The 24,969-nt window shown below is 37.3% G+C and overlaps 1 protein-coding gene across 2 annotated transcripts in view; it reads right to left on the bottom strand.

Annotated features, from left to right (window-relative positions):
- The window catches only part of LOC133863609 (nuclear pore complex protein NUP107), a 47,761-nt gene extending 34,733 nt beyond the window's left edge, over positions 1-13,028 (bottom strand). The window contains exons 1-6 of one of the 2 annotated variants that reach the window (XM_062299638.1): positions 12,783-13,028; positions 8,904-9,271; positions 7,296-7,365; positions 6,130-6,243; positions 5,134-5,167; positions 4,874-4,999 (exon numbers count right to left, since the gene is read on the bottom strand). In XM_062299638.1, coding sequence (XP_062155622.1) covers positions 4,874-4,999; positions 5,134-5,167; positions 6,130-6,243; positions 7,296-7,365; positions 8,904-9,271; positions 12,783-12,862 — 792 coding nt within the window. In that variant the 5' untranslated portion in view covers positions 12,863-13,028. Of the gene's footprint in view, positions 1-4,873; positions 5,000-5,133; positions 5,168-6,129; positions 6,244-7,295; positions 7,366-8,903; positions 9,272-12,782 lie in introns of those variants that run through there. The other variant, XM_062299639.1, reaches the window with a different exon arrangement.
- Positions 13,029-24,969: the final 11,941 nt, after the last annotated feature.

Genomic DNA, 24,969 nt, shown 5'->3' with positions numbered 1-24,969 from the left:
AAAAGAGAGCCCAATCCACTTCGTAGCCAAACCCAAACTTGTCCCTTCTACATTCCCAACCTTCTGTTCCAACGCAAACGATGACCCGAGCCTGCATCCCACCATGGCTGAGAGGTAATCTGCCGCCTTTCTCAGTTCGCCGAAGAACTTGTGCCATCCCCATCCTCCACTAGCCTCAGGGATTAAAATGAAACCTTTTCGGCCACCCATCCCGAAAACTGTCGCCTCTAAAAACCGGCCAGCTTTGTTGCCACCTATCCGAGCAATCAGGACTTTCGGCCCTTCCCTGAATGACTTGACAAAATCTTGCTCTACCGGGGAACCCAAAAGCCCTTCCATCATCAACACAAGCCACTCGGAACACTAGAAGCTCAAGATGACCTCGCCAGAGAAGTTTTTTCTTTTCTCCTCCACCCTCAACACTGACGCCCCATCCAAAACCGAAAAGACAAAAATCTTGGCTTCTACTATAAATCGCTTATCCATCTTGCAACACACCCAAAACACAAAACGGCCACGTCAAGGCATCACATTGTTGCCGGAAGAAAAAACCCATCCAACCAGAATGGTAACTGGCTTATGCCTCTACAGAAAAGCGCGGCCCAAAAAATGGGACATAACAAAGTTCTAGCCCCGAAGAACAAACGAGAGGCTAGTTGACGGAAAGGAAAGAGCGAACTCCTGGTTGACGTGCTCTCACGCGCCAAGAGAGGGAGAGAGCGAGAGAGAAGAGAGGTCTTTTGATGAGTTATAAAGTAAAGAAAAAAAAAAGAAATGCACCTCTCCAGACATTCATTAGCTATCAAGACTGAATCCAGAATTTGTCCACCGCACCAGTTTTCTTAGAGGGATAAGGGGCACAAAAGTAGCATTAATGCTCTTCTCAAACTTCCTTCGGCTATGAAACTCCTTGAAAACTTCAATGATGTCCTCTATCAACAACTTTCAACACTTCTAGAAAAAGGCCATAGAGCGTCAAGGCCTGAAGTTGTAAAGTAGCATTAATGCTCTTTTCAAACTTCCTTCGGCTATGAAACTCCTTGAAAACTTCAATGATGTCCTCTATCAACAACTTTCAACACTTCTGGAAAAAGGCCATAGAGCGTCAAGACCTGAGGTTGTGCTAAATATAAGGTGAATGCGGATAAAAAGCGGCGTACTTTGGATTTTGATGTGGGTGACTTTGTGTGGATTGTGTTGACCAAGGATAGGTTCCTCGTGGGTGAATATAACAAGCTTGCTATCAAGAACATTGGACCATTGGAGATAGTTCAAAAGATTAATCCCAATGCCTATTGTTGAAGCTTCCGAGTCACATCAAGACGTCCGATGAAATTAATGTCAAGCATCTAGTTCCCTACATTGGTAATTCTTTTGATGATGATGCAAATTCGAGGGCAAATTCTCTCCAACCCTAGGAGGATGATGTAGACTAGCTTGTCAATAATTTCATGGAGAAGTTTGAGAGGGAGAGTTCAATCGATCAAGAGTCAAGGCTCGATCTATCAAAAGGATGAGATGTTGCTTAGTACTAATTACTAAGAGCTTCAATCACTAGTTCAATCGATCGAAGTGATGAGGTATGTTCAGTAGTAATTCCAAATAGCTTTGATCGCGAGTTCGATCGCTGTTCAATCGATCTAAAATGCGATGTTTAGCTCGCTTGATTGATCGAACTTGCGATAAGAGTAGTTTCGTATTTTGCTTTTCAAGGTTACAACCCTAGTTTTAATTAGGCACAATAAGGACAGTTTGGCCAAACAAACTTTGTATTTTTTTAGTTTTCTCAATAAAAAACAAGTAGAGAGTATTTTTCTTCAGTTTTCCTACAATTCCTTGATTTTTCTTGGATTTGTGGAAGAGTTGTGAGTTATTCTGCTTGTAGATTCAGTTCCCACTACGCCATGCTGCATCCATTTATGAGTCTAAATCTTCTTCTCAAGACACCTCCATGCCCCACCATAGGAACTTAAGCTTGAGTAACATTTGCTCAAAAGACTAATTAATATGTTAAACTTGTTCAAAGGTCTATACCAATTCAAAGGACAATAGAAGTACAGGTGCGAGCGGTGGTAAAAGTCAGAAAAGATAAAAACCAGTGTGATAGTTTCCCAACAGATTGTATCCTATGATTTATACTCTCATGTAAAGAATTTAAATAATTCACAATATACAAGAGATCCAGCACACACTATAGCATCAAAGGATTTCCTCAACAGCTATCCAAACTAATATGGTCAACCACAAGTATTCTTTCTGGCCTTATGCTTTTCAGTCTATAATTATCTCTACCATTGGCTCAAAACCTAATATATTAATTTCCATGCCTTCAACCACATTTACATTTCCCCTTTCCCCTCTCCTGAATTTTTGCTCAAAAAAAAAAAAAAACCCACCTTTACATTAGAACTCCCTGAATCCTGATCTCTTTAAACTCAACCAGAACCACATAGACCATTAGCAGTACCTATACCCAAACTTTAACTTTGTAATGCATGAAAACACTGACTAGACATGTCGTTTCAAGGAGACCAGAGCTGACCTGAACCCAACCTAAAAGTTGTCACAGCATTTATCTAAAACAGCAACACAGACAACTTTGACATAAATGTGACAGCATTATTCTCTGGTCAATCGTTCTAATCAATTTGTGATAGCACCAAATAAAACAGCACATGACAGATTCTATGATAGTAGTCATCTATGATTAGTCACTTTTTACTAGTGTCAACTTGTAAGCATCCCCAATACTTTTTTTTTTTGATAAGTAAGATTAGTTTTATTAAAAGCGTAAGGCGCCCCTACGTACACTAGAAGTATACAACAGGAGACACCTAACTAGAAAGGGAAAGCCCAAGAACAAGCCCAAAAGACAAAACACCCTAACAACACCCACAAAACCCTCAAACGCCCCCACCCCCCCAAAAAAAAAAAAAAACACCCACTACAACAAAACCCAGAGACACCCATAGACCAAGCCTATTGAAGACGACCTAAACCACAATAGACACCCCAAAAACCCAAGCCAGCCGAAACCGAACTACAAAGCAATACCAAAAAGCACCGGAAAAACAACCCACAACCCGCCAAAGCCTACTTCACGTGGGCCTTGCCTTTCCTACGCCTGGCAGGAATAAAATCATCGCCATAATTGATGGAGCTATGCAGGTTCAGGAGCTCTCTCTTTCCTTTGGACTTTTGGCGCGCAATCATCTTGTCCCGCTGAAATTCTTCTTCCATGGCATCTCGAATTGCCATAGCTACCTCCCCAAAGTCCCCAGCCAACGCAAAATCCTCATCCCACGCCCAATCTAATGGTAATCCATCCCAAAAAACATTTTCCTCCTCCCAACCTACAATCTCCCCGATATGATCATAACCTACAGGCCAATTCTTAGATTAGGATAATCCATTTTTCTCAACAGAAAGAGGAATGATGCACCCGCTCGGAGGGGAGGAATCACCTACCACCCCGACATCGGTGACCTCTCGAGGCAAAGCGGAGGGGCCAGAATCAATCGGGCGAGGGTTGAGAAACCCCTTCCTGAGCATGCCCTGCTTCACTGGAGACTTCACAACCTTTATCGCAGGAGGCTCAGCCGTCAATACCTTATTGACAGCAAGGCTAGCAGACAACTTCGAAGCTTCCATAGAGTCCGATAATAACCCATCATTCCACTTCACTGAATGACCAACCCTAAGCTCCCTAGCCCTCCTGATATAATGCTGGAAAGGTTTGATATGCAGCAGGGGGGGGGGGAAGAACGAATCTTCACCCCCAACTTAGAAGCCCTTGAGAGAGAAGCAGCAGCATCAAGGACGGGAAGCTCTGAACTACACGAGCTTCCGGAAGAAACCGACCTCGCTAACATCCCAGCCGGAGTTGGAACAGCCGACCAAAAGGGAGGAGCCTCGCTAGACACTGCAAGGTTTGAGCCCTTCAAAGAACCTGGAGACTGAGAGACCTTCTCCGTCAGAACAGAAGAGGATCCTTGCACAGGAGACACCGGAGCAGCAAGACCAGGAAGCGTTGGAGAAAAAGAGACCCGCCCAGAAGACACCGGAAATGAGAACGGAGCAGAGAGCGACTGTACGGGATCTGCAAAATCTGCCGCCGACGGCCACTCAACAGAGGGCGCCGGAGCCAAAGCCTCCGGGCTGAGAGATCGCTAAACGACAGGACACGCCGCCAAAGGCCTCTCAACGGAAATGGCCGCCGACTTCGACGCCTCCGGTGGGGAAGAAAGCTGAACCAGACCTCGACGACCCGAATCCGCAGCCCTCTCAAATGGCTTAGGCACCTTAGCCCCAGCCCGAAACCGGGACCCTTTGAAAGCAGGCTTGCACCTCTTAAGCATCCGGCCCGCAACAAAACCCAACCTACTTTTGGGCTGAACTGAGGATTTCAAGCCCAATCTATGCGAAGACCCACAAGCCCACCGCAAAACCTTGGACAGGCGCCCAAGGATCTTCACAATCTGCCTTAACACTCCAGACACGCTGTCCCTTTGCAGTGAAGAGTCGCCCTCAACATCGGCTGCCCCAGACACGCACGCCGAACAACAGACACAGCCTCTGCAACTGAGACGCTCAACAGCATGGCGGTCCTTACCCAGGGGACCAGAAATCCTATAAAACCTAGCAATATCTAGAGATGCAACAGAAGGCCTATCAAAAGAAGAAAATGGAAAAGATAATAATACTAATAATAATAGCAGAAACTTGTATTAAAGACACGATAAAAAAAATTACTCAGCCAACAAGAAAGACAAGAAATACTGTCTAGCAAGCAGCCCACTGACAAATGAATCAACAATAACACGTTTAACCAATTTATATATTTTAAAAATGATACACACACAAAGCTTATCACCTTGCTTTCCAAGTCAAGTGCTTTGGAGGCTAAAACTTCAAGCCATTGAACAATCCGGAGGCATAATTGTGCTGTATGATCATCTGCAACAAACTGGCATGCCTCCAAATGCGAAGTTTGGGGAGACTGTCATAAGTAAATCACTTAAAATGAGAATAAACTCATCATTTAAAAAAAAAAAAAAAAAGGAACATTTTTCTGGTTCAAATTATAAAGGGTTATTTTCCTATGAAGTAGCACATGCAAGAAAAATGCATCACCAGGATCAACTCTTTCGGGAGTTCTTCAGACACTGCATGAAGAACAAAAATCATCAAGCACTAAACCCAACTTAATAGGGTAAGATTGGCAACAACCAAAACCAACCAAAATAATAATACAACAAAACAACTACACCATAAATAATGTCGTTCCCATTAAATCCTAAATGTAAAGCCAACTAGAAGGCATGATGATAAGATAAGGAGAACACCATTAATGTAACCAAAAAAAAAACACAATTGCCGCAGAATAAAAAGGCCACATGACAATAATATTGTTTTTGAATCATGGTTGAGGCAAGCATATTAAAAAGCAACTGCTACAATGAATTACGCATTGGTCACTCTCATGGAGCAGTCTTTGTAATTTTAGAAACAACAAAGAAGAACTAAATCATGCAGTTTAAAAAATTAATGAAGGTTTGGTCTATTTCCTATTTTTTGTTTTGGTGAGTGACCCTGTGGGGATAGGGAAGAGAGGCTACACACATACACATCAAAGCTTTGGACATAGCCACACAGAGCTTATCATAGAAACTTTAGAGTACATAGATACTCAATCTGTTCTTCTCCTCTTCCTTTTTTGCATCTGTGGGATGCACTAAACCATAGGGAGGGGTTGTTTGTCTGTGTCTTGAGGTGTACTGGGGCCGCACCCCTCTCTTTTGACCCCTTTAATGTATACACTATCCATATAGAAAGGTTAGAATCTAAAGAGTATAACTCATAATAAATATTTATTATTGCCCAGATATTCAAAAAAAAAAAATATTTGTTAAAAACCATAGTTTAACAACCTTCTATTTCAAGTCGCAAACACATCCAAAATATCCTAATTCTCAAACAATATTTAAATTGGAGCAGTCTCAGTAATCTACATTTATCATACATGCAACATTTCACATACACAGACATGTACAGACATTTCCTACCAAACTCTTGACAAACCGAACCCAAGAAGCATCAGAAATAGAAGAGGTTAAAGATTAATTTCCTTTCCCATAAAGGTACCACAAAAGAGACCAGGAAGCAGCCTCATCAAGCAGGAGCTGAGCCTTCTGCCTCATCAATTGGTCCTCTACAACCCCGTGCCATGCACTGGACCCATACCTATGGAAGCAACGCACATAAAAAAGTCAAACAGATCCCAAAGAAACTGATATTACCTATATTATACCAAGAACAAAGAATATTTATGATTTTCAAATTGCACATATGTTAGAATTCTAATGGCATGTCCAAGACTCCAAGTCAGGCATAACTGATACCAACTAGTATTGTTTTATAGTATCATCCTTTGTTTCAAGACAGGGTAACTCAAGCAACCACAGTAAGAACAGTTGTAGGGATAAACTGCAAGGCTGCTTGATTCAATATCCAGATCAAGTTACAATCATATTATCACCCAAGATATAGAATAGTGTCCATTTAGGTATGGCCCAAGCATCACAGGGATATTAAACAATGGCTTCTCCTCAATTAGTTTGCTTCTGCAATCTGGGGTTATCTAGCCAAGAAGAGCAAAAGTTCTCTATCACTTTGTGAAGATTAGACATTGCACTTGCATGGATTCACTTTTAGATGTTAAAACCTTATAAAATTTGTGGAATATTTAGAAAAAATTCTATTAAAAGAGAGAGAGATTTAGGAACTAAAACTCGCAGACAGCTTTGAGCTCACTGTTTAGTCTTTTTCTTTCTTTACATGCTTCACTAATCGAATTTTACTAAAACCGCAACTTCTTTTTCTTTTTCCCCCTTTTGACACCTCTGATGTTACATTTTTTATGTGCATCTTTTGTTTTATTGATTTTATGGGAAGACTATCTCTTATTATACAAAATTTGCTTCTATACCATACCCTTAAACGAATGGAGAAAGAAGGAATCACAGAGACATTACACTAGATTCAAAAAAGCCTGATCACCACAGTTAAAAATAAAAAATAAAAATTACCCTGGTCCAAACTTAAAAGTTTAGACCTACTACAGAGTCATTGCACACATCACTACATTAACAAATGGAAAAAGGTAAATGATTTTTTATTTTTAATAATTAAAGGAAATTAACACTTCAGACATCAAACTATATGTGAATTTTGTGCATTGGCATACTAAAATGCATATAGTAGCTCATAAATATTCTCAATAGTAGAGGACACACCTAATTGACTCTGAAACATTTCGGCAAGATCTCTCAAATCTTAGTATCAGATCAGGAATAGACATCAAACCTGCAAAGAAAATTCACCATAGAACTAACATGAAAGGTACAACATGGTACTTCAAACATCATCAACTTCAATAAAATATTTTTAAGTTATATGACAATTCACACTGAGAACACTTTCTGAATCAATAACTACTTCATGCCCAGCCCCGATGAGGCCACCATCCAAATAAAATAGCAACTCTGATAACAAATTATGGGCCATGAAATAGTAACAACGTTATTGAAAAATGTTGAAAATGATGATATAGTTTTTTTTTATATAAGGAAGAAACCAATCTCATTAAAAAAGCGTAAGGCGCCACTTGGTACACTGGGTTTATACAAAGGAAACACATAATTAGAAAGAGAAAAGCAAGCGAGAAAGACAGCAAAATTAAAAGACAAAGGGTGGACATAAGTCGTAGTCCAAAAGTACAAGGTATATATAATCAAAATAAGATTGAATAATTTTGAATAATACTGATATAGGAAAGCCCACAAAAGCATAGCTGATTGTTACTAGAGATACCAAGAGATCGAAGCGGGAGCATAGAGATCAAAATCACCGCCAACTGGCAGATCTTCTTGGCTAGATAGCCAGGAAAAAAAAAAGAAAATAACTTTCATTGCTGAAAATTTATCAAGTCTAATTACACCCCTTAAGCACACTTTTATACCATAGAAACTACTAGAATAATAATTAAAGTTTAACCATTTCTTATTAAACTTTTGTGATGGCCAGTGATTTGAATCAGAGCAAAGATACTAATTTTAAACCATGACTCCACATTATATCTCTTATTTAAGTTAAATATTCCATATGTTGAACCGCACTAATTGAAGAGGAGTTTAAGGCCACACACAAGCAAGAGTCATTAGAATGTTAATTAAATGACTTCTAAAAAAATGTTAATTAAATTATTAGATTCACCATTTCATATCAGCTTAAAATTTAGGACAAATTGGTGATTTAACTAGTATAAGAGCAAAAGTGTTGAGTTCTAACTATGTCTCCACAATTTGTTGTTGAAAAAGAGTTTAAGCTCACACGTGAAATAATGTTATAATAATAAGTAAATAGTTAAATTCACTCTTTCCTTACAGGTTCAGTTTTTAGGATAAATTTTGATTTATTAGAGCAAATATCCTAAATTTGAACTTGACTCAACAATTGGCTTCCCATTTCAATTAAATATGTCATACGTTAGGCTTCATTTGTCAAAGAGTTTGAGCTTAGACATAAAGAAGTAATTTATTAAATGATTAATTCACTTTTTTTTATCAAGTTAAGCTTTTGGACAATTGGTGATTTTACAAAAACTCCAATTAAAAATAAATCCTAGCCCTTGAAAATAATAAAATTTCAACCAACCAAAATAACCTAAATAAAAGGATTCAAAAAGACATAAAACCATTATAAAAAAAAAAAAAAAAATTGTCACAGAGCCATGAGGTATTGTAAACAATACCACTGCAGTGACATGGACAGTAGCCCTTTTTCTCTAAATTTTCTGCTCCTACATCAATTGCATTATCATATAAAAAGCTTATTTCAAGCACCTTGAAGAGCAGGATCAAGTAGAGATGCAAATAGAGTAAAAGTAGTGTCTCCACCATCTGCCAACGAGTCCTCCTCATGCTTGCAAGATTTTAGTGAATAACGAAGTGAATCAACACCAGCATCCATATCTGCCATTCCATAACTATCAATAGATGGTTTCCTTTTAGAAGCAGGATGTGTCCTTGCAGGTGTTCTTTCTGAACGATAAGCATCGGTGCTCTCAACCTCTTGCTTAATATTTTCAAGAAGAAGGGCAGCATTAGTTGGGCTATGGATATTCTGTCCATCATACAATAGCCTGGCTTCACTGAACTTTGATGTTGAAATTTCTTGACCGGGCGATATGCTGGATGCTGAGTGCCTTTTCCTGCACATATTATGTGTTTTAATGCTGGTATATGCATGAAAGAAAGCACAGCTCAATTTATGCCAGAATAAATCACTGATATGTTATCGAGGATGATCATATGAAACTGAAAAGTAAGTATGAGATTTGGAGTTCTGATAACCCCAGAAAGGTAAACCCCCTTACTTTAACTACTGAGACAAACATAGCAAAAGGAATATACCAGAAAGTACCAATACCAAGATTTAGCAGCATAAAATACAAGAACAAAGGTGAGAATACCTATAAAATCAAAAATAAAAAATGCAATATAACATTAAAAGTGAAGCTCTTTAAGGCACTACTTATAAGGGCCGGTAAATATTCGTGCAACGAGCAATAACAGGTGATGCATGTACCAAAATCTAAATCTTACGATATAAGTGTTGAAGTATTGATTAAGTGATTAAATTTACTTCTTCCTATCAACCTAAACTTTTGGAACAAGTGGTGATTTAACATGATATCAGAGCCAAAGGTCCTAAGTTCGAACTTTGACTCCGTCATTCACCCATTTTAATTATATTCCACGTGTTGAACTTCACCTATTAAAAATGTAGTTTGAACCCACACGTGAGGGGGATTATTGAAGTATTGATTAAGTGATTAGATTTACCTTTTCCTATTAGCTTAAGCTTTTGGGAAAAGTGATTTACAATACGTCTATTTTCAAATTAGCTCCATTCTTCTTCTTCTTTTTTCTTTTCCTAGGAACAAAATTAGTGTCATGTCAATTTTATTGTTCCAAACAAAAGGGAAAAATTGGGGAGATTTTTCCAATTTTGTTTCCTATAAAGTTGGGCATGGTTTCCGCATTCGCTTCTGGCATGACATTTCGTCAGTCTTTCTTGGGTGAACACCTCAGCCGGAGTCCACGTCGCCGACGGTTTTAGGGGTGGTTCTGGTTCTGTTTTCTTCCGAGGGAGGGTCTAGCAGTTTGCAGGTGGCTCCAGTGGCTCCAAGCCGGGAACCTACATCCAAGCCGTTCGGTTTTCCCCCCTCGTCGACACCGGAGTCGCTGCTTCCAGTGGTCCTGGCAGCTTCTCCAAGTTCTTTCCCTCTGCCGAGCAGATCAAGTGCTACTACTTTGGCAGCTCAGGTGGTCCCTCAATCCTCTCCCGTGGGGTCTTCTCAACCCTGTTTTGCTCCTCCTTCTTCCTCTGGGGCGGCTGAGTTGGGAGAGAAGCTACGCTCTCCTCTCCCCGTGTTGCAGTCTACTAAGCCTTTTCAGAGTTATTATAGGAGGGCTAAAGAACTCAGCAAAGGGCATTCCGTGAAGTGGAATGAAGTGCTACTAGCAGACTCCCTAGTAGCCTCAAAGACGTTTGTCGGCTCTTTTAAAAAGGATTCGGGTGCAAAGCCTCCAGAAAAGATTTCTGCGAAGAAGGTTGCAGAGCCTCCAGTGAAGCAGGGCCTTCTTAGGAAGGGGTTCCTCAACCCTCGTCTGACTGTGATAGTCACTCCAATTTCGCCTCAAGAGGTCAACGATGTTGGGGTGGTAGGACCTTCCTCCCCTCCAAGAGATTGCTTCATTCCTTCATCCGTTGAGAGAAATGGATTCTCACAATCTCGAGATTGGCCTATCAGTTTTGATCATAACGGGGAGATTGTGGTTTGGGAGGACGTTGATTTTTGGGATGGCTTGACCTTGGATTGGGCGGTGGATGGTGATTTTGGGGAGGCGGCTTTGGCAATTCGGGATGCCATGAAAGAAGAATTTCAGTGAGACAAGATGATAGCGTGCCAGAAGTCCAAAGACAAGAAGGAGCTTCTGAATTAGTAAAGCTCCATCAATTATGGCATTATTAAAGCTTCCCCTAAGTGTAGGAAAGGCAAGGCTCACATGTTGTAGGGTTGTGAGCCTTGGTGGTTTTTGTGGGTTGTCTTTCGGGTCCTTGGGTTTATTTCCCTGTGTTTTTGTTTGGGTTTTATGTGGGTTGTTATTGGGTGTTCTTTGTCGGGTTCTATGGTTTAGGCTTTGTGGGTTTTGTCGTGTTTTTTGCGAGTTAGCTTTGGTTGTTCCTGTGTAATTATGGGCATCTTACGCTTTCTTTAATAAAATTTTATATATATATATATATATATATATATTTTCCAAAATTCTGTTCCTTAGCTCGTAACAAGGAGGCTTTGGTGTCAGATTACACTGGATCTCTCCAGTCCCCACACCCTTTGGAATCCTAACTTCATTAGAGTAGCTCATGATTCGGAAATTGAATCTCTGGATTCTTTTCCTACTCTTTTATACTCCATGAATCCCCATCCGGGAGAAGTGGATAGTATGGTGTAGACTCCTTCTAGCCGCCATGGTTTTGTAGTGAAAGCTATTATACGATGTTACATTCAAGTGAGCATAGTCTTTCCCTTGGAAAAGCATTTAGAAGGTGAAGGCCCCTCCTCGCATTGCTTTCTTCTTATGGGCAACGGCTTTGGGTAAAATCCTCACAGTGGATAATATCAGAAGGCAGGGGTTCTAGCTGGTTAACCGGTGTTGCCTCTGTAAGAAGGAAGAGGAAACTATTAATCATCTTCTCCTCCATTGTGAGTATGCCGCTGACATCTTGCACTTAGTTCTTAACAACTTCAGGATCTCTTGGGTCATGCCTAGTAACATTATGCAGCTTCTCTATTGCTGGAAATTTCAAGGGCGTAGACATCCCAAAGAGGCTATATAGAAAGTTATTGCTGCTTTCTTAATGTAGAGCATTTGGAGAGAAATGAATCAACGGCTCTTTGAGAATAGCAATACCAATGCGCTTCTCCTTAAATTCTCTTTTCTGAGATCTCTTCTGGATTGAGCTATTGTATATGTTCCTAATTTTCCCTTGGTGAATTTGGTAGATCTGATTTGTTTTCTAGATTTGTAGTCCAGATAGAGCCTCGACTCTCTTGTATACTCTTTGTGTACGAGGGCTTTTCCCTTTGTTCAATAAAATTATTATTATTCATCAAAAAACAAAAGGAAGCTGCACCGAGAAATTAGTTTAGGAAAATAAAATAATAAATAAATAAAAAAGGCACAGAAACGGACTCAAACTACTTATCCTAAAATGCCTTGCCACTCACACAGAGAAACTATAAGGACCTTGTATAAAGTGATAAAACTCCCACGGAATTTGAATGGCCACATGGCCCACATTCATCTTCTATGCAGCATATTGTATACAAGTGCATCAGTAAGTAAGGGGCAATTCAAGAATCAAAACCATCAGGCCAATAAGAATCGCATTAAAGAGGACCATCAAAATACAAATATATAGCCATTATTGAAAAAACCATGGAACATCCTAACAGGTCCCGAAATTGTACAGCATACAGATCCCATACATCCCAGAAGCATTTAATCACAGTCTGCATGCTGAATTTAATCACAGTCTGCATGCTCAATCTTTTTCCTTTTTAACCAATTCAGGAACTGAGAGGATGACTCTCACATTTGAAACCCGAACAAGTTTTGTTTGGATCAAAAACTAAGAAAAAAGTGGAAGCGTACCCGTATCGGCGAAATCGCTCTCTGACGGAGAGGTCTTCGGGGTCGAAGTAGCTGGGAGAAGTGTCCATGTCGACCTCCATTTCCGCTTAGAAACGACGTCGTTTCCCAACGATTTCCGTGGGTTGGAGCTCGCCGGGTGTTTAAACCCTAGAAAGCTCAAATGGTAGCGCGGGAAGTGGTGGTGGCTGTGAGGTTTTGCTAATTTACTTCAATAACTTAAAAAAGAGTCGGACGACTGAACTCGGACCGCTTGCCTTTTTGATTTACCTTTTGCAGAAAGTCGGGGGACTAGGGGTTGGACTAAAACGCAACGTTTCACGGCTTTGGCCTCTTCAAAACGACGCCATATTGCTGAAAATGCTTGTCATTGTGATATGCAAATCTCGAAGAAAAACAAAATTACTAAACTGGTCTTGTAATTTGATCTTGTGACAAATGATTAATTCTATAAGAAAAAACTAGAGTCTTTATGAGTGCTAAATATTGTATATTTAAATTCCTTAATTTACATTAGTTAATTCTTTAGTTGTGTCTTAATCTAATGTTTTGTGTCAGATTTGTGTTTTTAATGTTTTGTAGGTTAGTAAAGGAAAACGGCAGATTTAAGAAGAAAATGCAAAGTTTGGAACAAAGCATACTTTAATAAGACGTAGTTGATGTGGTTATGTTTAACCAAATCAATGAAATGATTAAATCGAAATTTCTCTAGTTAGAGTCGAAATTTGATTGGATTAAATTTCAGATTCTGCACGTATCATAGTATTTTGATTATAACTTTCCGCTCAAATATCGGATTAATCAGCTGCATTGGAAAGCTAAGTAGCTAACTCAAAATAATACAAATCATTGTGAAATAAGATTTTCCTAACTCAGACGTCTACTATACCAAAAAAGTTCTGCAATATAAGAACGCAAATTTGAACGAAACCTATTCTGATTTGTACTAGGATTGCTTCCAAATTTGATTAAGATATTGAAGTACAATTTTTCTGAAATCTCAAGGGCTTCTAGGGTTTGTTTGCTCCCTATAAATAGATTGTTGAGCCTCAAGAAAATGAGGTAGGAGACCATAAACAAATTTCACATATTTTATCCATTTTAGTTTAGTTTTTCTTTAGGTGTAAGTTTTATTTTCATAATCAATGTGTAGCTAATTTATCAACTAACGTTGAGAATGAAACATCATCGATGAAGACCAACAATACTTCCATGTAAGTCTTTATTATCCGATTTTATTTTGTTTAATTTTTCCATTATTTTACTTCTTTTCAATGTGTGTAATAATTCTTTGATATCTTTTTGTGATTCAAGAATACATTTGATAATTTAAGATAATTTCACATAATTGATTGCTTGGTTTTTATTTATAAAACAATTGGATATCCCTTGTGATTTGTTCTACGGATACAATTGATAATTTGATTTGAATTTGATTATTTTGTAATTTGTGTAAAGAATTGATACATGGGATGATTTTGATTAACTGTTTGAAGTATAGTCAAACGTACCTAAGATTTTAATTGTGAGAACTTCAGATTAATATTGATGAACATGAAGTATGTTGTTATGATTCGGTGAGCGTGGATTCCTAAACCTTAGTATTATTTTTTTTATTTTATGTTATTTATGTTTTATTTTATTTACCAAAATCAAACATTGTTTGGAACTAGGTTAAGATTTAATTAGTTTATACATAAATTTTTTTATTTAAAAAACACAATTCCCTATGGGATTGACCTTGTACTTGTAATCCATTAACTGCAAACAATTCGTGCATTTGCGAGTACAATTAAAATTTATAACAGTCTTACTTGTGTTATTCCAAATGTTATGTGATTTCTAAAAGTACTATTGAATTGAGATGAATAATAATTTTAAAGTCATATGACATTTGGGAAGATACAATGAGAACTTTAGTCCTCCTTATACCATTGCTCGTGACAAATAGCTTCACGAGATTTTGAAACGACAAATAATTTTTTGGAGTAATGTTAGAATGAAGACCTTTGTTCTCCTTTTGTCCCTCTAAATATGATATAGTTTTTAAAATTATCATTAGATTTTGAATAAATTACTATTGAATTTTGATACAATTATAATTTTAAAAGCCACGTCACCTTCGGAGGGACAAAAGTCTTGTTTCTAATATTACTCTTTCTTGTCATGGGTATCAAATAAATTATTCTCTATAACTTTTGTTTGAATATCTAATGGTGTGTTTGGGTATCAAATATGAATAATATTCTGAATCTGATCACGGATTTCAAGGCAATGAAAATGTGTTTGGATGTTGAATATAATTCAGATTCTTTTCGAATATGTGTTTGGGTGTTGAATTTGGAAGATTAAAAAAAAGTGTTTTATAATGGTAGAAAGTTGTTGGAAATGATTGGATTGTATGAAAAGTTGTGTATAATGATTGATGTTATGAAAAGAAGTGTTAATTTTTAGAAATTGAAAAAAATTGTTTTTTAATAGTAGGAAATGATTGGTTTGTATGAAAAGTTGTGCATAATGATTGGTATGGTAAAAAATAATAAAATTAATAAACAAAAAAATTAAAAAATTAAAAATTAAAAACTAAAAACTAAAAAAATTAAAATTATATTTTTATTTTCATTTTTATTCTTATTCTTATTTTTTTTAAAAAAAAAAAAAAAGAAAAAGAAAGAAAATATAGGTGGCAGCCATCCCTTTGGGAGGGGGTGGCCTACGAGCTACCCCCATTTTCCTATTTTTCTTTGAAAAAAAAATTAAAAATATATATATATATATTTGCTTTTGGATTTTAGTATTTTTTTTTTTAAGAAATTCCATAATGACACGTGGCATGAGTAATATGGACATATCTCGCCCAATGTGGTATTTTTTCAAAGGTTTTGGTAGTTTGAGCCTTTGAGAGACCGGAGTCGGAGTATTAGCAATTTATGGGGCTAGACACAATACGGGAGGTAATTTGGAGGACTAAACTGTAATTTTCCTTTAATCTTGATAATGATTGAAATATTCATTGTATACTAATTAAAAATTGAGTATTAAATTTTATGGACTAATGATTTTAATTTATTTTGCTTTATTAAATCTAAGATAAACACGTTTTTTTGTTTTAATTTTATGATTAATTTTAATTAATTTTATTTAGTAACGAATATTTTTTTGAGTTTAATATAAATTATTTCCTTCTCATTTCTCGTGAAAAATGCCTATTTCATTCTCGTTAAAATTAAATTAATTATCTGCTTTAATTCAAAATTATAAACCGTAATTATCGACATATTCAACCACAAATTAATTTGAGCAATATATATCTAACATAAAATAAAGAAACTAAAAGCAAACAAAAAATTCTATGGAAAGGAAAAAAGAAACAGATAGGTACATTATGAAGAAAGGTTGGCATTCAGTCAAATGCATAGCTCCATTACCGTTCATGAGCGGTACTGAAAATAAAAAAGGTTCAAGTAGCGATCTCTAGGAATATCCGACATATATTATACAATAGACCAATACCAGTAAAAGCAAAATATATAATATGATAAACCACTCACGTTACAAACCAAACCACTTTAGGCAGAGATGAGAACAACAAAAACAATAACCCTAACAAACAAAGGACGCAAATCCATATAATATCACAGCATCACATAATGCCCCCGACAATCCACGGCATGCCCGATGTGTTGCCCTGCACATGTATGTGCACAGCGGGGTCCTCGTGTACCGGTTCAGCAAAATTTTGCATCAACTCATCTTCCCAGTAGAAACCTCCAGGATGATTCTACAATAATACATTAAAACGGGATGAGACTGCCACTGCTACATACACTTAAACATAAAAATCATTAACATGTAAATGTTGGTTCAATTTGAGGCCAGTGTTTTTTTACGAGTTCATACCTTGCCTAGGGGACACTTGTAAAAACGCCTCATGTAGTTCCTTTCTGTTCTTGAAACGAGGAGTCTCATGGGTCCAGCACCACATGTACAGTTCACCTTGACGTCCATGTCTACTTGGTAATGTGGTAAAAAAAATAAAAACAAACTCGTAAAACAAAATAAATACGGAAACAAAATCTAACATAAGAGAATATTTAATTTGAAATTAACCAAACACATGCGTAAAACCACAACCATATGTAATGCATATCCAAAACAAAATACAATACTTCTTCAACATAATTGCAATTTTTTTAATTATCTGCATTGTAGTGTCCATGACGGGTTTCCCACATTGCTTGTGCAATGCCTTATCTAAATTGGGCTATTTCAACGGAAGCTGCTTGGGAGAAGTCATAATGTCCTGAATTTGATGGGCCTGCCTCATCGTTGTTGCCATATTCATCTGGCTGCTCACTCATCTCTGTCTGATCGACGTCCATTTCTGGTTCTGCTGCATCAGTGCCGTTGAAGATTTCATCATTCGGATTGTGTACCCCGATGAAGTTGTGTAGCGTGCAGCATGCCATTATAATGCTAAGTTGACGCACCAATAAGTACCCAGGGATACCATTTAATATACGCCATCTCCTCTTCAATCTGGCAAAGCAGTTCTCGATGATCATTCGCAGCGATGAGTGCATGAAGTTAAACAGTTCCCTATACCCACGTGGCAAAGGCCTGTTGCGATAAGCGTTGAGATGGTACCCTCCCCTTTATATGGAGGCAAAAAACCCCGCGTGCATGGGTACACACAATCAGCCACATAATAGTGTCCTTCATAAATAAAACAGTGAAAATATCAGTATAGAAAAGGACACGAGAAAATGTCCGATATAAATTAAAGGCATTTTGACTATAAGGTACTAACCATCTGTGGGCCACTCAAGACTATTGTCACCTGTAACAGCATCCTTAAATACACGACTATCGTTGGTTGTTCCCTCCCAGCCAACGTACACGAACGTGAATAACATATCGAAATCGCATATTGCCATAACATTGTGTGTGCACTCATTCTTTCGGCCACAAAATAGGCGTTGGTGCTCGACCGAGACTTCCGCCTTTATGTGTGTGCCATCGATCGCACCAATACAATCCTATAAAAATATAGAAATAACAAAAATAATAAATCCTAAAATCGGGGCATTGCGTATAGTATTTGAAAGGTGTCATTAATATAATCGGGGCTTGTGTTACAAAAGGACATGAACTCACCTTGAACCAAGGATAGTATTTAGGATTACCGCTTACATGTGAGTGCACCCAAGTCCTGTGTCGAACTTTAATGTAAATCCTTGCCAGACGACCCACTGCACCAAGCACCATCTTCAAATGGCGGTTTATTGTCTCAGTGGAATGTTGAAAGCGATATGACGCGACCTGCTGCCCCTGGCTGTGGCCAATAATCATAAGAAATATAGCCACACTTTCCTCAACATCAAGGTACTTTGTACTCCTCATGAGTTGGCACTCCCTCAACTCAATACAAAAAGTTATAAAACTGTGGTGGCTCCATACGGAACATTTCCTTAAACAACGTTGGGTTATCGTTCAGCATGCAAGTTATATACATGGCCCCTCGTAATGCCAAGTTGCGTGCCGGCATTTTGGTGTTTTCATCGTCATCTGATATGTCTAGCACGACCAATATCAAATTTATTTCGTCATCAAATTCCTCCTCGCTATCCTCATCCATGGAGTCGAAAGGGATGTTAGATCCATCCATCCTACCAACGGACACATTTGAGTTTAATACAGCTTTAAATAATTTCATGAATAATACCAGCAAACACACAATCAATTATTGTCACATATGCACATAGTAAAACACATATCACCAATCATACCACATTGCAATAGCTAATACCGAAAGTACATTAAACTAACATAACTGGTCCTCAAAGTTAAGTGAAAATAAAATAACACATTGCATCCCAATATAATTGTCTCATACCTAATACCTAAAATACAAAACAAACATAAATTACCCTCAAAGTTAAGTAAAAATACAATAACATATTGCAATCTCATCCTGCCTGTCAGTCCAGGGGCTTCTGCTTTTTTAGCCAGATCAATCTGCGTTCTCTTGTTATGCGGATCCACGCGGCTTGAAGTTGTTCATCCATCAAGGCAACTGTTGCAGCCACGTAAACTTCGTCATTAACCTCATGCTGCAACTCGTCCAGCAAGTCGAGAGCTCGATCTATCGGGAGTGCGGATTTGGCAGTGCTGTGTTGTTGTGTGGAACTCATATTCGGCAGACTCCGCCGAAACAAGACGTCTTTCCTTGCCTTCGCCATCTCCCTTAACTCGTCGTACAAAGCCTGCTTCGAAGCCACCATCGCGCTCTTTGTTTGCCTAGATGACTTCTTACCTGAAGATCCTTTTCGTGTAGATCCCAATGTGACGCCTAGTCCAATATCCCGCGCCAGGTTACCCCATGAATCCTCCACCATCGGCTCTTTCCCCCTGTGCCCACCTCCACCAAATGAAGGTCCACCGACCTGATCATCATCCGGACTGCAGAGGTCAACAAATGCCTGTGACGGATTACCTTCTGCTCGACCTGTACGACCTGCCCCACCATTGTGCACGTGTATGCCTTCTGTCTGCATACGGTGCATCAGACGTTCTTCCTCATCGGTGTCAGGTGGGGACTGTGCGGAGGATCGGCGGAGAATGCCAGTTGCAGTGGACCGATCGAAAAGGATCCCTAGTTGCTCATAGTTACGGCACCCCCTTGCCTTGAAGCGTGTGATTCTGTCATCCACCTACGACAACCCGAAAAAAGTAATCAGTCTAAATTTGTTGTTTTCCATGACTTATATAAAAGATTGATCACATCGAGATCATTGGGGATAGAGCATACCATCTTCGCACGCTCCCATTGTGTAGGGGTCCCACTGACTGTATTTAATATGGGATCCCACCCGAAGCAGGTTTCATGATTTAACAGACCTGAGAAGTCTTTGTGGTCTTTTCGAAACCTATTGTACTTTGATGATAGCTAGCTAGGAGTAAAAACCCTATCGCTCCTCGCATTCATTTTATTGGTCAGCTCTACCCATGTTTTTTGGTTCACGGTCCCTCTAACAATGGTACCGTTATGCACACAGTCTAGAAGAAGTTCGAGCAAAAGTTCATCTTCTTCGGGAATCCATTCAATTCCCTTTCCTTTTGGCATGACGCCTTGTTTTCTCTAATATGGTTAGGAAAGGTAGGGTCATTAATTTGATATAGTAACAACGTATGGAAAAATTCACAACCAAATGAACATGAAGTTGACAAATTTTTACATAACCTCTCGAACTACCACTTCATTTTCTATATTCCCCCTAATGACAAAGATGCAAATTATGAAAGTATATATATATTTTTTTTATAGACACAATTGGCATTTACGAGGGACATTGACTATTGAGGGGGACTACTAGTAAAATGTTTTGACAAAATTCGACTACAAGATAAATTACAATTAACTCTCAAAGTAGCAAGTAATTTGTAATGCAGCTTAATTTAAAATTAAATTAATTACATTCGAGAATTCCAATATATGCCTATGGTGAAAAAGTTATAAACATGCATTATTTTTACACCATACATTGGGAAACAGATTGCGAGGAATACCTTTCAAATATGAGAGGTTTTGAACGAGTCAGGAAAACACTGCTTCTTGCTTCTCATCGAATATGGCTGTACAAAATGTAGCATGAATTGAAGACATCATTAAATTTGTGTTGTGAGCATGGTAAATCTACCAGTGTAAAAAAAAGGAATAATTTTTTCACCCGTTGTAAAGAAATTTGTTTTTGATAATGTATTGATTAGTTTGTGGTTAGTTTTTTTAATTTGTGCCGGTTTTGTTTTAAAGTTAAAAGTGGTTCAAAGACAATTTTTTTTTTTTTTTTAATAAAATTTGAAACATACAAGTGTCTTGTAAATAATACGAGTGTCTTTTAAGTTAATTTGATAATGTTTTGATTAGTTTGTGGTTAGTTTTTTTAATTTGTGCCGGTTTTGTTTTAAAGTTAAGAGTGGTTCAAACACAAATTTTTTGTTTTTTTATAAATTTTTTTAAAGATATGAGTGTTTTAAATTAATTTGCTTTTCATAAATTTTTGATTATTTTGTGGTTTGTTTTTTTTAATTTGTGCCAATTTCGTTATGAAGTTAAGAGTGTTTTAAAGATAATTTTTTTTTTCAACATATTTGTTAAAAATATGAGTGTCTTGTTTATAAATTTGTTTTTGATAATGTTTTGATTAGTTTGAGGGGGTATTATTGTGCCCCTTTTCAATAATGTTTTTTTGTGTATTGCGAAAAAAAAAAAAAAAAAAACAAAGACAAAGCATATGAACAACATCTATAGTTGTGGACAATAAAAACAAAGTTACTTTTGTATATTGATCAATGGATTATATTATGCTTTTTTTTTTTTTTTAAGTGTTTACAAAGTAAATTAGTTTTTGGTAATGGTTTGATAAGTTTTAAAAAAACTGATGTATGTAATCTTCTTGTTGTTAATTCAAGCCCTCTTCAAAAAATAAAAAAACAGATGCTCACATTTTTAAATAAGTATTTCTAATTTCTATATATATATTTTTTACAATTCAATACTTCTTACATCAGGGTTACGTTATTCGATAGAAACGCAAAATGGGATTGGAAAATACTTGTTTTAGAGAAATCGTGAAGGCCTAGATGAAGAAATGAAATCAAAATGGGGATTTGGCGAACAATGCATCAACGAAAAGACTAGAGAATATTTTTTCTATTTTATTTTGTGAAGGAAGAGAAAAGAGCGATTGAACCAGAGTGTCTTTTCTTTCTGAACCAGAACAAACGGTCATCATGGTGTAAATTTTTGGTCTTGAATTTTTACAATTATTTGGGGTTATTGCTATTCTCACAACAAATGTGGATAGCATGCATATTTCATTCAGTTGTCATGCCAATCCATTAGGTGATTCAAAAAAATAATTATACTTAAAAGAAAAAAACAAAACAAAATAAACACACAGATCAACCAAAATTAAATAACAATTCAAACAATAATAACAGATGTTCAAATTTATGCAGTTACTCGAATATTTAATTCGAAATGATCTTAAAAATCCAAACAAACAAACAGGAACAATATTTGAACATTAAAAACAGAATAACTATTTTAAAAAATAATAACAACATAATAAATCCCCTTAATAGTTCATGAAATACAAAAAATTCTTGTACAAATTACAAATAAAAAATGAAACAATAATCAACAACAACAAAGTATGAAATTGAAACTAACCCTCCAAGATCGTGTTCTTGGACCGTCCACGTGCATTATCTTCAATGGAGGAGCTGAGTATCGTTCGGTGTTGGAACCAGTTGAGGAAGAATGCTCATCCGAGGAATAAGGCTTCTCTAAAGACATTGAGGTTCTACCTTCTGATGCACGATCTTATAGCCAATTTCCGTTCACTGTGCAAGGCCGTCACTCACAACACAAAACCCAAAAATGGTTAGGTTTAGGTCTAATAAATAGAATAAAAGCAAATAACCCAAAAATCACCTACCTATCTGATGGGTGAAAGACCCCAATCTTCTCTGCCAACGAATATTGCTGCAACGGCCGAAAGGTGGTGATGGAAGCTGAAAAGCACCCTGACACGTTGCTTTTCAGGCAATAGCAACACACACCATCTTCTCTCTCGGGTTTCTTGTTCGCCAGGAGGAAGGAAATGAGGGAAGGCGGTTTACACCCACCAGAGTTCACACCTAACGTTTAGAGTCTGAGCATGTGATAAGACAAAAGCTTCAATTGCCATTCCAAGAAAAAGCAGACGTTACACAGCAATCCCATCACTACACAGCAGGTTCAGAGTAGCATTTACTACTACAAGAGGAAAATAATAGCACATGAACTCAGTTGCAATCAAAGTTACTACACAAATACAAGATTGGCCGTTGATTGCAACAAATTTTTCGAGATTATCTGATCTCGATGACCCAATAGATAAAATAAAAAAAGAACAAGGCTGGGATTGTGTACACGTACAGCAGCAGATCTATGAGTTTGCACACCCAAATTATTTCCTTTCTCTCCTACTGGCCCCCGGTGGTGGGTACCAGCTTGTGCACCTGGCCTTACATCTTTGAGACTCCCTCGTCTTCCATTTCTGGGACAAGGAATGAATGAGTTTTTTTTCAAAATAAGACAAAATAAGATATGGATGGGTTTTAAAAAAATATTAAAATAAGAAAAATTGTAGAACTTGCAGTGAAGTGTGCTGTAGCTTGATGGGGGAAGAAGAAGAAGGCAAATACGAAAATGGGATTCTGCAGGAATGAATGGGTTTTTTTCAAAATAAACCAAAAAAAGATATGGATGGGTTTTAAAAAATATTAAAATAAGAGAAATTGTAGAACTTGCAGTGAAGTGTGCTGTAGCTTGATGGGGGAAGAAGAAGAAGTCAAATACGAAATTGAGATTTTGCAGGAATGGATGGGTTTTTTTCAAAATAAACCAAAAAAAGATATGGATGGGTTTTAAAAAATATTAAAATAAGAGAAATTGTAGAACTTGCAGTGAAGTGTGTTGTAGCTTGATGGGGGAAGAAGAAGAAGACAAATACGAAAATGGGATTCTGCAAGAATTTGGTGCATCGCAGCTGCAAGAAACGTGGCGAGAAGGAGAAAGGCTAGCTGCAACGTGTATGGTGACTGACTGGTAAGGTGTTGAAACATCCCCAGAAACTTTGACTGCTGGCTCGAAATTCACGCGTCAATCCTCGAAATTCAAACTTCATTCAAACAATATTCAAGTGGCCAGGCGGATCTTATTCAACTTGGTTCCAGGTTCGGGTTTTTGAATAAAAACCCGGTTGGAATATTGAATACTCATTCAAACCAAACGCACCATAATGGAACCGTCAATAGGCAATGTCACCACCAATAAACAATTCACAGGTGTTCCTGAGTTACTATTGAAAGAGTGGAAAAATACCATGATGGGAAGTACATGTGATCACCACATTGCCATGTGTATGCCACCTTATTTAAAAATGCCATGTCAGCAAAGTACTGACAAACATTTTCTTTAAAAAAAAAAAAAAAAAAAAAAGAACACTAGCATCAACCGAATACCCTAAAAACTTTAGGACTTGTTGCATATTACCCTAGCGCCAATTGTTTGGACCCAAAAATCACGAACTAGCCGGAGATTTCCTTAAATTTTCTTTCAATGTAAGGAATTAAGCTATTTTTTTGCTTCCATGTTCAAATAAACTCTACAATATCTTCCTTTATCATTTTCCCAAACTATTTAAATATTCTTTAAATTAAATTTTAGAGAAAATATAAATGAAAAAAAAAATCATTTAAATATTATTTTAAATAAATGATAGATAAAATAAAAAGTTTTTTATATTAAAATAATATAAAGGGAACCATTTTTGCTTCCCTAAGTTTAGGGTAAGTTGATACAGTTTTCTGTCTTGGGTAGCACTTCGTGAATTGGATCAAGATTCACCTGCAATAGCCCAGAATTAGAGTGAGCCGAGGATGGTCTGGTTGGGGTAACTCTTATGTTTAAGTTAGATTCTTCATTTGAAGGATAACCTAAAAAAAAAAAGCAAAAGTATTTTAGAATGTATGAGTTTAGAGGTTTTTTTTTTTTTCCCCGCCATTTACTTTGACCTTTTTCCCTTTTATAGGAAAGGTTTTTTATGGGTATAATATCAAAAGGTTAACGATTCGGTGGAGTCTTTCTCTCAACCTCATAGATCATGATATCTCACTTGCCACCGAAATCGTGGTTTGTTAGGATGTGGATCTTGGAGATTGTTGACTGATGAATTTATTCCAAGGGTCGTACTATCTGTAGGCCATAATATTATATGGGCTTTTCTTTAATTGGTGGACTTGACCAATACGTAACATGGTACAACTTTTGGTTTTATTGGTATTCCCTTAGTTTAGGTAACAAGAAAATTTATTTCAAGATGTTTTTAAGAGTTTTTCCTACATTTAGAGAATAAAATAAGTTTTAAGCAAGGTGTTGCTAGTTATTTAACTAGCGCCGAGTCCTTCGTAGCTTTCATGTCTTATTAATGGACTCACCCGATACTTTCTTATAGCTGCAACAATCACAACACTCAATTTTTGGACAGAAATTTCTTACAAACTGGTTTGTATGAAGTTTCTTACAACCCACATATAAGATTGACATGTGTCCCTTGGCATGTGAGAAACATATTTATTT

This window comes from Alnus glutinosa, chromosome 3 (genome assembly GCF_958979055.1).
Source record: "Alnus glutinosa chromosome 3, dhAlnGlut1.1, whole genome shotgun sequence".
NCBI classification, from domain to species: Eukaryota; Viridiplantae; Streptophyta; class Magnoliopsida; order Fagales; family Betulaceae; genus Alnus; species Alnus glutinosa.
Note: the sequence above shows the minus strand (reverse complement) of the source record. Positions and strands in the feature narration are given on the sequence as shown.